The following is a 14,370-nucleotide window of genomic DNA, read 5'->3' on the forward strand; positions in this document are numbered from 1 at the left end:
GATGATAGCTGATTTACTTATCACCAATAATTAGTGCAATTGAAATAATAGTCATTTAACTGATTTTAATTAAGTAAAAAAAAAAATATATATATATATATATATATATTGCAAGAATGAACAAACCTAAGATTGATTGGCCACTTTAAGGACCAGATAGAAATAACTCATGACAGTAACAGCTGCATGTTTTGATTTTACAGTAAAGCAAAACTAGAAATATATATATAGTTATATATATATATAATATATTATTTATTTATTTATTGTTAGTGCATGCTTTTGTATTATCAGGATACAAGTTACACATTTCTGTACATTAAAAAAATCACAAATGCATTTTTTCCACAGTCTGTCCAATATTTCTTCTTATTTGAATTAGAAGTAGGCTGGTTGAAGAAGTGATATTGACTGGAACAGTTTTAGATTTTATACCATAGAAGTGTTGTTCGTGATTCTTGAGAACGTTAAAAGTGACTTTGTGAAAGAAAAATTGCCGTGAAACTTCATATTGCTTTTTAGAACTGTTATAGCTTTTTTAATAGACTTTTCATGTAAAAAAAAAAAAAACACAAAAAAAAACCTACTGAATTATTAATGAACCTAAAACAGTGTTGAGGTGTGAGGAAGAGGAGGAGCTTCATCTGTCGAGATGCGCACAGCTGTGGCTGCGCTGGACTGAACATGTGAGATGATGACGGACTGAATTTGACATTTTTAAATTGAATTCAGTCTTGCACTCTTGTGAGAGATAGTTGTGAATCCGGAGTGAAATGACGCGTCTCCTGCGCGCACCGCTTGGCGTCCTGTGCGTGTTTCTGTGGACGTGCTGCTGGAACGCGTCTGACGCGTCTGACGCGTGAGTGTTTGTGCATCTGCGTCTCTTCTGAGGTTCCTCTGCTCTCAGATCAGCTGCTGGTTTACTGCTAACGCTTTACAATAAAGGCTCGCTTCTTAACATTAGTTAATGCATTAACTAACATCAAATAAATATGAACGCATTATTTTTACAGCATTTTTTTAAACTTTGTTAATCTTAGTTAATCAAAACAGGCGACAGTTGTTCGTTGTTTAACTAATATTTAACAGATGCAACTTTTGATTTTTAAAATGTATAGTAAATTCAGAAATTAACTAAGATTAATAAGTGCACTGTAATGTAACTGATGTTAACAAATGCAACCTTATTGAAAGTGTTACTTTTTTACTGATCCAAGTTGATTAAAGCGAAATGACTCGAATCTCAAGTTCGAATTAATTTTATTATGAGAGACATTAATACTCTCAAAAATGCTTTGATGGATTTAATGCTAACACCCTGACACTTGTGAAAGTTTTCCTGTCTGTAATGCATAAGCAGCTCTTGTGACTCTTTTCTAAATGTCTCATGTGATATCCTGATTTTCTGTGTCATGGTCATACCACTACAAATATTAAGTTTTTTGCATTTAATATTTCTTAAAGGGGTGCTTTACTCAAAAATAAAAATCGTTGAAAATGCATTCACCCTCTGAGAGGCCATCTGAGATTAGAATGAGTTTGTTTCTTCATCAGGTTTGTAGAAATGTAGCAGTGCATCAGTGTCTCAGCAATGGATGCTCTGCAGTGAATGGGTGCCGTCAGAATGAGAGTCCAAGCAGATGATAAAAACATCACAATAATCCACAGCACTCCAGTCCATCAGTTAACATCTGGAGAAGACAAAAGCTGAAACACATCCAGCATTAAGACGCTTTTAACTACCTTTTAAATACTAAATATTAGTCCATAATCCATAATAACGCTTCCTCCAGTGAAAAAGTGCATCTGCTGTTGTCTCTCACATCAAAATCCAGCCACATATGTGTTTAGAGCTGTTTAAACGCTGCTTGATCTGTGCAGATTTCTCTCCTGATTCACACCAGAACACTGACTCACTGGAGGAAGAGTTATTATGGATTATGGACTAATATTTAGTATTTAAAACGTAGTTAAAAGCGTCTTAATGCTGGATGTGTTTCAGCTTTTGTCTTCTCCAGATGTTAACTGATGGACTGGAGTGCTGTGGATTATTGTGATGTTTTTATCAGCTGTTTGGACTCTCATTCTGACGGCACCCATTCACTGCAGAGCATCCATTGCTGAGACACTGATGCAGTGCTACATTTCTACAAACCTGATGAAGGAACAAACTCATCCTGATCTCGGATTGCCTGAGAGTGAGTGCATTTCCAGCACATTTAAATTTTTGGGTGAACGATTCCTTTAAGTTATTTCTCCATTATTTCTCTCTATTTTCTGTATAACATCTGTGTCTGTCTTTGTCAGTGAGGATTGTCCAGAGAATAAGATCCTGACCGTGGAGTATCCGTGTACGAGAGCTGGAGGTCAGAGAGGTCGCTGTCTCAGGTACATCCCTAAATCTAACTCATTCAGTGTTCAAGCTTCACTTAAAACTGTTTAATGACTTTAATGTCGTCTGTAGAGCTGAGCTGAGTCATTTCATAATTGATGAACTTTGCAACAATAACACTTTTATTTTCCTGTTTATTGCTGTAAAGCTGCTTTGTAAAAAAATTAATAAAAGTGGGACTTGAAATAAATGTGACTTGACTTGAGGAGAGAAAATAGTGTTTCATGTTTGTAGTGAATGTGATTTGGGAATCTCAGCAGTTTTCCAGTTCATGGGATTTGTTTAGCCGAGCGTGGGAACGTTGGTCATCCGTCTGTGACGTGATTACAGTAGGTGTGTTTGGCTTCATTAATGATCAGAGGCAGGAGAGTCATGTGACCTTCATCATGTGAGTTCTCAGGCACAGAGAAATTAAAGAGACGTTTCTGAGAATCCTATCAGTGTTGATACATTTACACTGATGATAGAATTGACTGTAGAATTTCTGAGTGTGAAACCAGTTTATATGGAACCCCAAAGCCACATAGTGATGGAAAAATGATATTTCCATGCTTTTGCATTCACTCTAATAACTTTTGTGTACCCTCTAAAAACTTAGAGTACTTTTGCAATAAAACACAACTTTTATTTGTGAGAAATACAGCTGAAATACAGTTTTTCCTCTTATAGTGGCTCCATAAGTTGAAAGTGTAGTTTTTACATTTTTGTATCATCAGCACTGCATTGAGACTTGTTTTCATAGATTGTGTCTTGAATATAAGTATATTCATATTCTGATTATTTCACTTGTTTAAGTTTGAGACGAGTTAAAGACAAAACCTGACAGTACGATGAAATCGAGTTATATTCCTGAAACAGTCTATGAGTCCCAGTGTCTTTTCTCAAAGCATTTTGAGATATTTTAACTGCAAAGCAAAACAAAAACACTCAGGAATGTGAGTTTTTGTGGTGAGAGTAGTATGGAAGTACAGCAGATACGGACATTGAGCTTTGTGCAGTGCATGATATACAGCATATAAAGCTGATTTTACAATTTGTACAATCTGTCTGCAACTTAAACTGGAGCGCAGAAATTATGATATTTTTAATTAACACCACACATGGACGTACAACTTAGAGTTCAGATGTGTCATAATCTGTCATAATTAATTTTTACACATTTATTATGTGTAGAATTCCCATGTGGCCTGTTTATGCGCTATAAAAACTGATGTTCTTCCTTGTATTTTGTTTTGTTTTCCTGTACAAAACAATATATTTTTGTTTTAATCAAGACACATTTATTGGAGATGCAGAATGACAGAAAGATATTTGTTTTCTGAGAAGTTAATCAAAATTAAGCATGTTTATGCCTAAAACAAGAACTAATATGTCAGTGGAGTCAGAAAAATGTGAACTTAATTCAAAAGGAAAACAAGTTGATTTATTTTTATGAAAGCTTGTTAGGATGAAAAAATAAAGTTGATTACGACTTTTTATCTGACAATTTAGATTTTTTTTCTTTAAATAATAAAATAAAATAATTGTAATTATAAATTAAATATTTTATTTAAATGATATATTATCCATTATATAAAATTACATATTAATTTTTTTTTTTTAATCACAAAATAAGAAATATTACTATAAGACTGTTTCACTGTAAGATAAAAAGTTGTTTTTTAATTTTACAGTGAAACCAAGGTTATTTGGGAAAAACAATATAATAATCATTTTATTTTACAGTACAGCTGTAAAAAACAATGCTAAAATTAATGTCCTATTTTCTTAATTTCAAATGTTAAATCACTGATCTTTTGTTTTGGTGTAAAACCACCGATATCTTCTGCTTCTACATGTTTATATTTCTAATGTAAAAATAAAAACACCAGATCATGAGCACGTAAATGAACACAGTGCCACACTTTACTCTGAAACATGCGGCACATTTGATGTGAGATATGATAATTGGAGTAAGCCATATTGTGACTTCAATTTCATTTCTATATATTAGAAATAAGGTTAGAATATAACTAGAGAGCCAGAGTGAGATCTGATTGAGCCATGTGTGGTGTTCTGTGCAAATGAAGAATGTGTGTGTGTGTGCGTGCGTGCGCGCGCGTGTGTGTGAGTGTGTGTGTGCATGTGTGTTTGTGTGCGTGCGTGCATATGTGTGTGTGTCTGTGTGTTTGTGTGCGTGCGTGTGTGTGTGTGTGTGTTCATGCATATGTGTGCGCGTGTGTGTGTTGAGAGAGGTCAGATTCTTAAGGAGCAGCAGAGGTCAGTAGGTCAAGGGTCACAGGAACCGATCTGACATGGTCATGACACAAACGTCTAGAAGTGTGTGCTTTATTACAGTGCTTTGTGTTGGTCTGAAGCAGTGAAATTGCTCTGATGAAGACGGTGTTGTAGTTGTATGTGAACATCATAAACCACTGTACGAGTTGAGAATGGAGAGATGAAGTGTGTGAAATCAGAAACACAACAGAGGATGATGATGGTGACAGGAGAGAGAGAACATGATGAAGAGAGGAAAGATCGTCTGACTTCTGGACGAGTGTTGAGAAAATAAACACTCAGACCGCCGACACACACTTTCATCATGTCACAGATCAATTCATATGAAAAGCAGTGAAGTACTGGGGGCAGACTTATTTATTTATTTATTTTGTCAATGATAAACTTTTAAAAAAAAACATTTTGTGCGTTTTTTATGTAATATTTATATTTTTAACAACTGCATTTTATTTATTTGTTTGTCTATTTATTGTTATTTTTCATTTTCTATTTATTACCATTTATTAATTTTTTCTGTTCATATTTTGCTATATTTTAACCTGTTTCTTGTCATGCAAATAAAGTAGTGAGATCAGATTTTATTTTAGAATTATGTTTGTTAAAAGAAAACAAACTTTTTTCTATTTTTTTTTAATTTTTTTTATTACTGTTTTTTTTCTGTTCATGATATGCTACATTTTAACCAGTATCTTGACATGAAAGTAGTCTTGGTTTCTGTCATGGCATTTAATTATAAAAATACAAACAAGCCGTAACTCGCATTCAAACACTCTGCTGTTTCTGTCCCAATTGACATCTAGCGAGTTTGTGTTTATTACCTATTTGTCTTTCCTGATCGTCTCATGTTGTGTCTCAGTCTGTGAGGTGAATCAGATGATGACGATGAATGCCACTCTTATTTTCAGGCTTCGTTTAGAGATATGCTGGCCTGTGAATCTCCCGAATCCTGATGTGAGATTGAACCCAGATGTGTTTTCAGACAGAATGATGCTCAGCAGTTTGAGAAGAGCTAGAGAGCTGCTTTAAGACCAGACTGAACAGACATGTTGGACAAACCATTATTTTTGATAGGAATGCAGAATTTACATAACATAATTTATTGTACATTTTCAATTTCCTTTCAATAATGTGTTGCCTTAGGGGCACTTGTTTAGTTTTTCATGACCGTTTTCTATGCGTTCTCTTAGTTAAGAGATAAGTGATGTGTGTCTGCAGGAGGAAGTGCTGTGAAGGCTTCAGGTTTGTGATGGGTCAGTGTGCGCCAGAAAGTAGGTAATACATTTTAACCAGTATCTTGACATGAAAGTAGTCTTGGTTTCTGTCATGGCATTTAATTATAAAAATACAAACAAGCCGTAACTCGCATTCAAACACTCTGCTGTTTCTGTCCCAATTGACATCTAGCGAGTTTGTGTTTATTACCTATTTGTCTTTCCTGATCGTCTCATGTTGTGTCTCAGTCTGTGAGGTGAATCAGATGATGACGATGAATGCCACTCTTATTTTCAGGCTTCGTTTAGAGATATGCTGGCCTGTGAATCTCCTGAATCCTGATGTGAGATTGAACCCAGATGTGTTTTCAGACAGAATGATGCTCAGCAGTTTGAGAAGAGCTAGAGAGCTGCTTTAAGACCAGACTGAACAGACATGTTAGACAAACCATTATTTTTGATAGGAATGCAGAATTTACATAACATAATTTATTGTACATTTTCAATTTCCTTTCAATAATGTGTTGCCTTAGGGGCACTTGTTTAGTTTTTCATGACCGTTTTCTATGCGTTCTCTTAGTTAAGAGATAATTGATGTGTGTCTGCAGGAGGAAGTGCTGTGAAGGCTTCAGGTTTGTGATGGGTCAGTGTGTGCCAGAAAGTAGGTAAACCTTTCAATTCTCATATTGTTTTTTTTTTTTGCATGAGTATTTCAAATGCATGTTTTTCAAAGTCTCTTCTGCTCACCAAGGCTGCATTTATTTGATCCAAAAATGCAATAAAAAATGTTGAAATATTATTTAAATTTAAAGTAACTGTTTTCCGTGTGAATATCTGTTAAACTGTAATGTATTTCTGTGATGCGCAGCTGTATTTTCAGCATCATTACTCCAGTCTTCAGTGTCACATGATCTTCAGAAATCAGTATAATATGCTGATCTGCTGCTCAAGGATATAAAAACCATGATATACTAGTATTCAAAAGCTGATGTAAGACTGAAAAAGAGAACATTTAGTTTATTCATCAAGGATGCATTCAGCTGAAGTGACAGTGAAGACATTTCTAGTGTAGCAAAAGATTTCCATTTCAAATAAATGCTGTTCTTTTGAACTTTCTGTTCATCTGTGAATCCTGAAAAACAAAATGCATCACAGTTTCCACAAAAATATTGTGCAGCACAACTATTTTCAGCATTGATAATAATCAGAAATGTTTCTTGAGCAGCAAATCAGCATATTGTATTTATGCACTATACAGAAAACGGTATCATCATTATTTTTGGTCTGTTCTCCTGAAACAAATTTTAAATGTATATGTAACATATATGTGTGTGCTAAATGTGATTTGTTAACTGTTAGCTGTACATGAACACACGTGTGTCCCTGCAGCACAAAAGCAGTGTTAAGTCGCTGGGGGATATTTGTAGCAATAGCCAACAATACATTGTATGGGTCACAATTATACATTTCTCTTTTATGCCAAAAATCATTAGGATATTAAGATCATGTTCCTTGAAGATATTTAGTAAATGTCCTACCGTAAATAGATCAAAACTTAATGTTTGATTAGTAATATGCATTGCTAAGAACTTCATCTGTTTAACTTTAAAGATGATTTTCTCATTTATTAGTTTTTTTTGCACCCTCAGATTCCAGATTTTCTAATATTGTCCGATCCTAACAAACCATACATCAATGGAAAGATTATTTATTCAGCTTTCAGATGATGTAGAAATCTCAATTTTGTAAAATTGACCCTTAAGACTGGTTTTGTGCTCCGGGGTCACATATATGAACTGAAAGCTGGCGGTGTGTGTTCAGGTCTGGACGTGTGCGGCGGGTCTCTCTGTGAGCAGCAGTGCACTGATAACTTCGGTCGTGTGTTGTGCACGTGTTTCGAGGGTTATCGCTTCGACCGAGAGCGACACCGGCAGCACCTGCAGCCGTACTGCATCGGTCAGTGGCTCAAACGCTTGTCATGTGCTGCTCTCAAACACACAGTCATTATCTCTGTCTGTCTGTCTGTGGTGCAGATGTGGATGAGTGTGAGGAATCGAACAGCAGCACTTGTGAACACGTGTGTGAAAACACTCTGGGAAGTTTCCGCTGCCGCTGTAACGCTGGGTTCACACTGACTCCAGATCAGCGCTCCTGCGCTCCTGAACACAACCGTGAGTCTGTGTGTGTGTGTGTGTGTGTGTGTGTGTGTGTGAGACTCACTCTCAGAAATCATTCTTACCACCAAGAGTTCTCCTAAATGGCAGTAAAAGTTTTTAGCTAAGAGTTTTCTCTTAAAACCTGTTCACAAAGGTGCTGAGATAAACTTGTACTGAAGAATAGAGAGAAGTGTTAAGCTCAGAATAAGGGGGCGGGGTTTACCTATGGATGATGTCAGCGTGCTCATTAACTATGCACACAGTGATTGGCTGATAGTATCTGTCAGAGATTTATTCATGGAAATATTGTAGAACGCGATATTATGTTGCCATAATCAAATAAAGATTTAAAAATGCAAACTTAGTGTCACTAATTAAACAAGTATATGTTCAGCTAATTGTCAGCCTCTTATATGTGTGCTTCTCAAAAACAATTAGTGGATATGCATATAAACAGCGTTTTAATTAACAGAGTAGAATAATCCTGGCTGATAGTAAAACATGCAAACGTAAAAGAAAACCAAACTGGACGCAAGAACAGCTGTTACTTCTTGCTCAGCTGCTTAATGAGAACAAGGATATAATCAAAGGAAAATCTGGATTTGGAAACTCATTATCGTCAAATCTTTCTAAAATGTTTACGTTCTGAGGCAGAGTTTAGGATAATTAGTGACTTAGGACTCCTCTTCACTACTGCTGACCTTTCACAGATTTAGGAGCTAGTTTTAGAGCTAAAACGCTTTGTGAAATACTCTTAGAGCAAACATTTAGCAGTCCTAAATTTAAGATTGACACATCCATTATTTTTTAGATTTTCTCCTAAATCTGCGAGTTATGAGCTACTTACAGCTTTAAGATGTTTTGTGAATACGGGTCCAGTGCTATTTCAGTGTAGCTGAACATTTCAGTAATTAAAAAAATAATAATAATTTAGATTTTATTGAAATTACAGCTTAAAGGCCTCCATTATAACACATGCATATAACCAGACTTCATCCTGAATTCCATAGATTTTATTCTACATCAAAAGTGGGATCAGAATTTTTTTGTGTACAGAAACTGAATGTATGCATACAGACTATTTGCAATCATACAGCAGTAATTAAAATAATCCTGCATTGAAAAACTACAATTCACAAGATGCTTAAATATTATTAAATGCACAAATTAGCACCATTTTAACTTTTATATTTACATCTTTTATTCATTCAATGAATTATTCATAACTTGAATTCTTGTGTATGTGCGTAACACAAATAAATTCAATTTTAAGATACATTAAAATAGAAAACTATTTTAAATAAAAAATACTATTTCCCAATATTAATGTTTTACTGTATTTTCAATCAAATAATTTTGATCAAAGATTTGAACATGAGAAATGTAAAAACATCATTAAGATATTAAATTAAAAAAATTCTAACAGTCCCAAACTTTTTACCACTTTTAAAGAATGATAATGATTAAAGAAGAGGAATTGCAATTAATAGTGAGGAATGCATTTAGGAACATATTTATGCATACAGGCATTTAATAAATTGTTCATAGGAATATTTTTGAAACAGGTGTACAGTGATTTAGGATCATGTAGACGTCTGTATAAATGAAGCCACTGGACCGTAAACATCATAGACACTGTGAGAATACTGTATTAGTGGTTAGAGACTGATGGTCAGCAAATGTGGGTATTTCAATAGCCAATTCTTATACTTCAGCCCATGTTAAATCTGTGTGTTCTGCATGTGTACTGTGTGATAATGAGCCGTGTGTGTGTGTGTGTGTGTGTGTGTGTGTGTGTGTGTGTGTGTGTGTGTGTGTGTGTGTGTGTGTGTGTGTGTGTGTGTGTGTGTGTGTGTGTGTGTGTGGCAGTGAGCTCCTCCAGTAAGTCTGAGACTCAGATGAGCTCTGGATGGTGTTCTCTCAGCTGTCAGGACTTCATCAACATGAGGAGCAGCTTACTGCAGATTAGACACCTGCTGGAACACACACAGGTAGCACACACACACACACACAAGTAACACACACATGTAACTAACACACACACACAAGTAACTCACGCACACACACACAAGTAGCACACACACTCACTCACTCACACACGCACGCATATACACACAGGTAACACACACTCTCACACACACACACAAACAATCATCTGTGTGATCTGTATGTGTGTGTGTTCAGGGTTCGTCTCCCAGTCTGGATAATAACAGCCACAAACCGGCTCACGGGAAAAATCCTGAGAGTCACACCAGCTCTGGACCACCAGGACCTCCTGGTCTACCAGGTAAACACACACACACACAAACAAACACACACACACACCAGACTCTGGATGAACCACTTTAACCCTTTCAGAGCTTGTAAATGCACATCCGTCATTCTGCTTGAACTGATTCACTGAACTGAATCGGACTCATCTGTATCGGCACATCTTCTACTCTCTTAATATTCTCGTAGTTGCCAATTGTGAGACAAGGAGGCATTGAAATGAACCGAGTTTGGAAAAATTAATATCTCTGCAATATTGGAGATTTCACTACATTTGGTATCAGCAAGAAAGTAATTGTTAATATACTGTGAATATTTCAATACAGCTCGCTCTTCTATTGTCGTATTAAATCAATATTTCACATAACACTGTAAAAAAAACAGTGAGCTAAGCCAGAAGAATGTCCAAACTTGAGACTGAAGTGTCTCCCTTGATATCTGTTGTGTTTCAGGTGACCCGGGTGAGCGAGGGCCAGCGGGGCCCCAGGGGCCCAGAGGAGACATGGGTCCAATGGGGCCACAGCCGGATCTTCAGCACATAAAGACGGGCAGACGGGGACCGGTGGTAAATCTGATTTACTGACCACTGACACTGAGAAAACACTCCACAAATGATTCATATTCTCACTGTTTAACTCTGGATGAGAATCATTTCTCATTTCATAATCATTACTTTTCATATGTTTGTCCAGGGACTGCCAGGAGCGCCTGGGAAAGACGGACAGAAGGCACGTTTGTCTTGCTTTATGTAGATGAACACAACATTGCTTTATGCTGTCAGTTAATGTTATTTATGAATGTAGTACACAAACTGAATGCTGTGCTTGCTGTAAATGATATGAATCGGATGAATAGTGATATAAGAGTTTGTGAATGTTTCTCTGCAGGGTGACGGAGGTTATCCTGGACCCAGAGGATCTCCAGTAAGTTCCTCCTCACTTCACCGATTAAACGCTCTGTGTTCATCTTCAGTCAGTCTGCTCAGAGTTTGTTCTTAACATAAATATTGAGCTTCTGCACTTAACTCAGCTGAACTAAACCACTTCACTGCATTCAAACTTTCATTTGTGGTTAATTTCACTCCCTCTCTCTCTTTATTTACGTATTATTATATATTTTTCTAAACTTTACACTTTTTAAGATAAGTATTGACATTTTTATATATATAGCCTGTATAAAAAAAGTCTTAAAATTTAAATACATTTTCTTTAAAGTATTTAAATGTGAAGATCTCACATTAAAGTATATTAATAGATAAGAGATTGTTTTAAAATAGTACTTATAGAAGATTATACTAGAGTGTTATTTCAGTATCACTGAGCTACTTAGTTTATATATACTGTATATATATATATATATAAAATAAATAGTCTATAGTGTTTTTTTTAATTATTAAATAAAGTCAAACTGAATTAAAACGAGAAATGTTTCTTTGCCAGCTACATTTTTTGAGTAAATTAAATCAAATTAGATACAAAATGTCAAGCTTTTTTATATTTTATTTCAGTTTTCACATTTATTTTATGTGGTTTATTTTATTTTATTTTTTAACAAAAATGTGTTTTAGTTAACTATAACTACTCTGCCGTATATACTTCAATGCGTATCTGATTCAGCATTTCTTTCACACAAAGAATCAAAGCTGAACTGTTGCTGTTGTTGTTGCTGCTGTACAAAAACTAAGATTTGCTTCAGCAAATGCGGTTCTAAAGATTTGCCTAATTCTGCCCTGCATGCGTTATTTGTTGTGTGCCGGTTAGGTCTCTGTCTCTCTCTCTCTCTCTCTCTCGCTCTCTCTCTGTCTCGCTCTCTCTCGCTCTCGCTCTCGCTCTCTCTCTCTCTGTCTCTCTCTCTCGCTCTCGGGTGCTGCTGCTGTCTGGGTGGTGGGAGAGCTGGGCCGCTGCTGACAGATACAGCTGAGGCTCTCTGTCTGTTCTCTCAGGCTTTGTATTTCTCCATCTCTAAGCAGCAGCTCCTGCCTGACTGTTTCCAGTTCTTTATTCATGGTCTCTCTATCTTGCTGCAGTTTGCATATCTCTCTTTTTAGCTCCTCAACACTAGTTTCAAAGTCTCGTGTGAGGTGACTGATTTTATTGTCCAGGTGTTGTAGGCGTTCGCTGGATATTGCATGGGAGAGTGATAGTTCCCTGAGCTCTACCTCTTGTAGGGAGAGGCTGTTTCTGATCTGATTGACAGACTGTTCCAGCCGTGGGTCGTGTTCAGCGGGGTTAAGCTCCATCTCCTCTAGCCTCTCCCTTGAGCTCTGGGTGTCACAGCCTCCTGCAGCATCACTGTTTGTTCTTGTTTGATGAACAAGACTTTCTTACTGATGACTTTCTTACTGATGTTGTGCCTGAAGAAACCATTTTGTACAGATTAGTTTCTTTTTATTTGTGTTCATATTTACTTGATTTTCTGTTTTTATCTTAATAAAGAGAGCAAAATATGGACATTAAAGCATTGCTAAATCAACAAAGCTGGTTGTGCCTTATGATTTTTGCACAGTACTGTACGCATATATATTCAATTTAATTATATTTGAAAATGTTTCTTATTACACAAACCCAAATGTGCAAATGATCAGAAGATGCTTTATCTTAATTATTTTTTTGCCAGAATTTCAAAGAGGGAAAGGAATCTTTCATCCCTTTCCTTGGTCTCCCTCTCTCTCTCTCTCTCTCTCTCTCTCTCTCTCTCTCTCTCTCTCAATTCCTCTCAATTTAATTCAATTCAAATGAGCTTTATTAACAGCACAATGTTGCCAAAGCAATAAACAGCGAACAAGTTGTACAGGCATATAGATAGTACAAACAAACAACAAACAAACAAAAAAAAACTACATATATTATCACATATAACAAAAAAAAAGAAGAAAAAAAAAACAATAGCAAATACAAGGTAATTATTTACAGAGAGCATTGGTAAATGCTCTCTCTCTCTCTCTCGTCAGGGGCCTCCAGGGTCGTTTGACTTCCTGTTACTGATGATGGCAGATATCCGTCATGACATCATCGAGCTGCAGCAGCGAGTGTTTGGGAAGAGGCGTGGCCTTTCGGAGGACACACCCCTTCTCTCCAGTGGAGAGGCGGAGCTTGAGGAGTGGGCGTCAGGAGAGGGAGAGCTGATCCCGAACACATGATGCTGGAATAACTGCTGCGTCACGCTGCATCAACCCAAAACAGACGAATCTGAGCAGGTAGAGTCCAGCAGTGGCTGCTTCAGATGAGGAGCACATACATTATAAAATCATCAGTTCAAATGACATGCATAATAAATGCTTTACCTGAGGTCACTTGATCAGTGGGACGAGAAGACTCAAGATGATGCTTGGAAGACAAACGTGTGTCTGAGAATGAACTGGAACGGAGTAGAGATTTTAATACTCCTCTTTTAGCAGTGCACACTCTGTATAGAACATCAGATGCTGTATCCCACAATGCAAAGCGCTCAACTTGACTTTCTATTATCTGTGTGACGAATGAACCAAAAGAAATAACAGCTGTGATTATTCATTTCTCTCTCCTGACTCATTATTTCATCAGACTGATAGAAGTTCAGACAGTTTTACTCAAAACTCAATTAAAAAGTCAAGTGTTTTTCTTTATTTTTAATATTCAATAAACTATGGAAGTCTGTTTTCACCATGGAATTTAAAAAAAACAATTTACTTGCAAATTTACTAATTTACTTGCACATTTTTAATCTCACAATTCAGACTTTGTTTCTTGCGATTCTAGAAAAAAGTCATAACTGTGATGTGTAAACCCAGAATTGCAAGATTTTACTTTGCACAATTCAGTTTTTTTCCACTACAGAACAAAAAAAAACAAAAAGGTAATTGTGACTTTTTAGAATTGTGAGTGTATATCTGACAAATTGAGTTTATCTTTCAATTCTGCGTTTGTATCTCACAATTCTATTGCAAGATTTTACTTTGCACAATTCAGTTTTTTTCCACTACAGAACAAAAAAAACAAAAAGGTAATTGTGACTTTTTAGAATTGTGAGTGTATATCTGACAAATTGAGTTTATCTTTCAATTCTGCGTTTGTATCTCACAATT

The 14,370-nt window shown here is 36.1% G+C and overlaps 1 protein-coding gene and 1 long non-coding RNA gene across 2 annotated transcripts; both read left to right on the forward strand.

Moving 5' to 3' along the window:
* Positions 1-631: 631 nt before the first annotated feature.
* LOC107595399 (uncharacterized) lies at positions 632-5,939 on the forward strand. The gene is made up of 3 exons (XR_001610263.1): positions 632-859; positions 2,308-2,388; positions 5,885-5,939. It is a non-coding gene; the product is annotated as an uncharacterized lncRNA (long non-coding RNA).
* A 535-nt stretch (positions 5,940-6,474) lies between these two features.
* Positions 6,475-13,859, forward strand: LOC107595380 (collagen and calcium-binding EGF domain-containing protein 1-like). Its single transcript, XM_016285763.1, has 9 exons — positions 6,475-6,541; positions 7,702-7,836; positions 7,914-8,051; positions 9,906-10,027; positions 10,221-10,323; positions 10,760-10,872; positions 11,000-11,035; positions 11,195-11,230; positions 13,258-13,859. The coding sequence occupies exons 1-9, from the start codon at positions 6,475-6,477 to the stop codon at positions 13,444-13,446; spliced, it is 939 nt and encodes a 312-aa protein (XP_016141249.1). The 3' UTR covers positions 13,447-13,859.
* The last annotated feature ends 511 nt before the right edge of the window (positions 13,860-14,370 follow it).

The sequence above is a fragment of the Sinocyclocheilus grahami genome, unplaced genomic scaffold (assembly GCF_001515645.1).
Source record: "Sinocyclocheilus grahami isolate Dianchi unplaced genomic scaffold, SAMN03320097.WGS_v1.1 scaffold201.1, whole genome shotgun sequence".
NCBI lineage: Eukaryota > Metazoa > Chordata > Actinopteri > Cypriniformes > Cyprinidae > Sinocyclocheilus > Sinocyclocheilus grahami.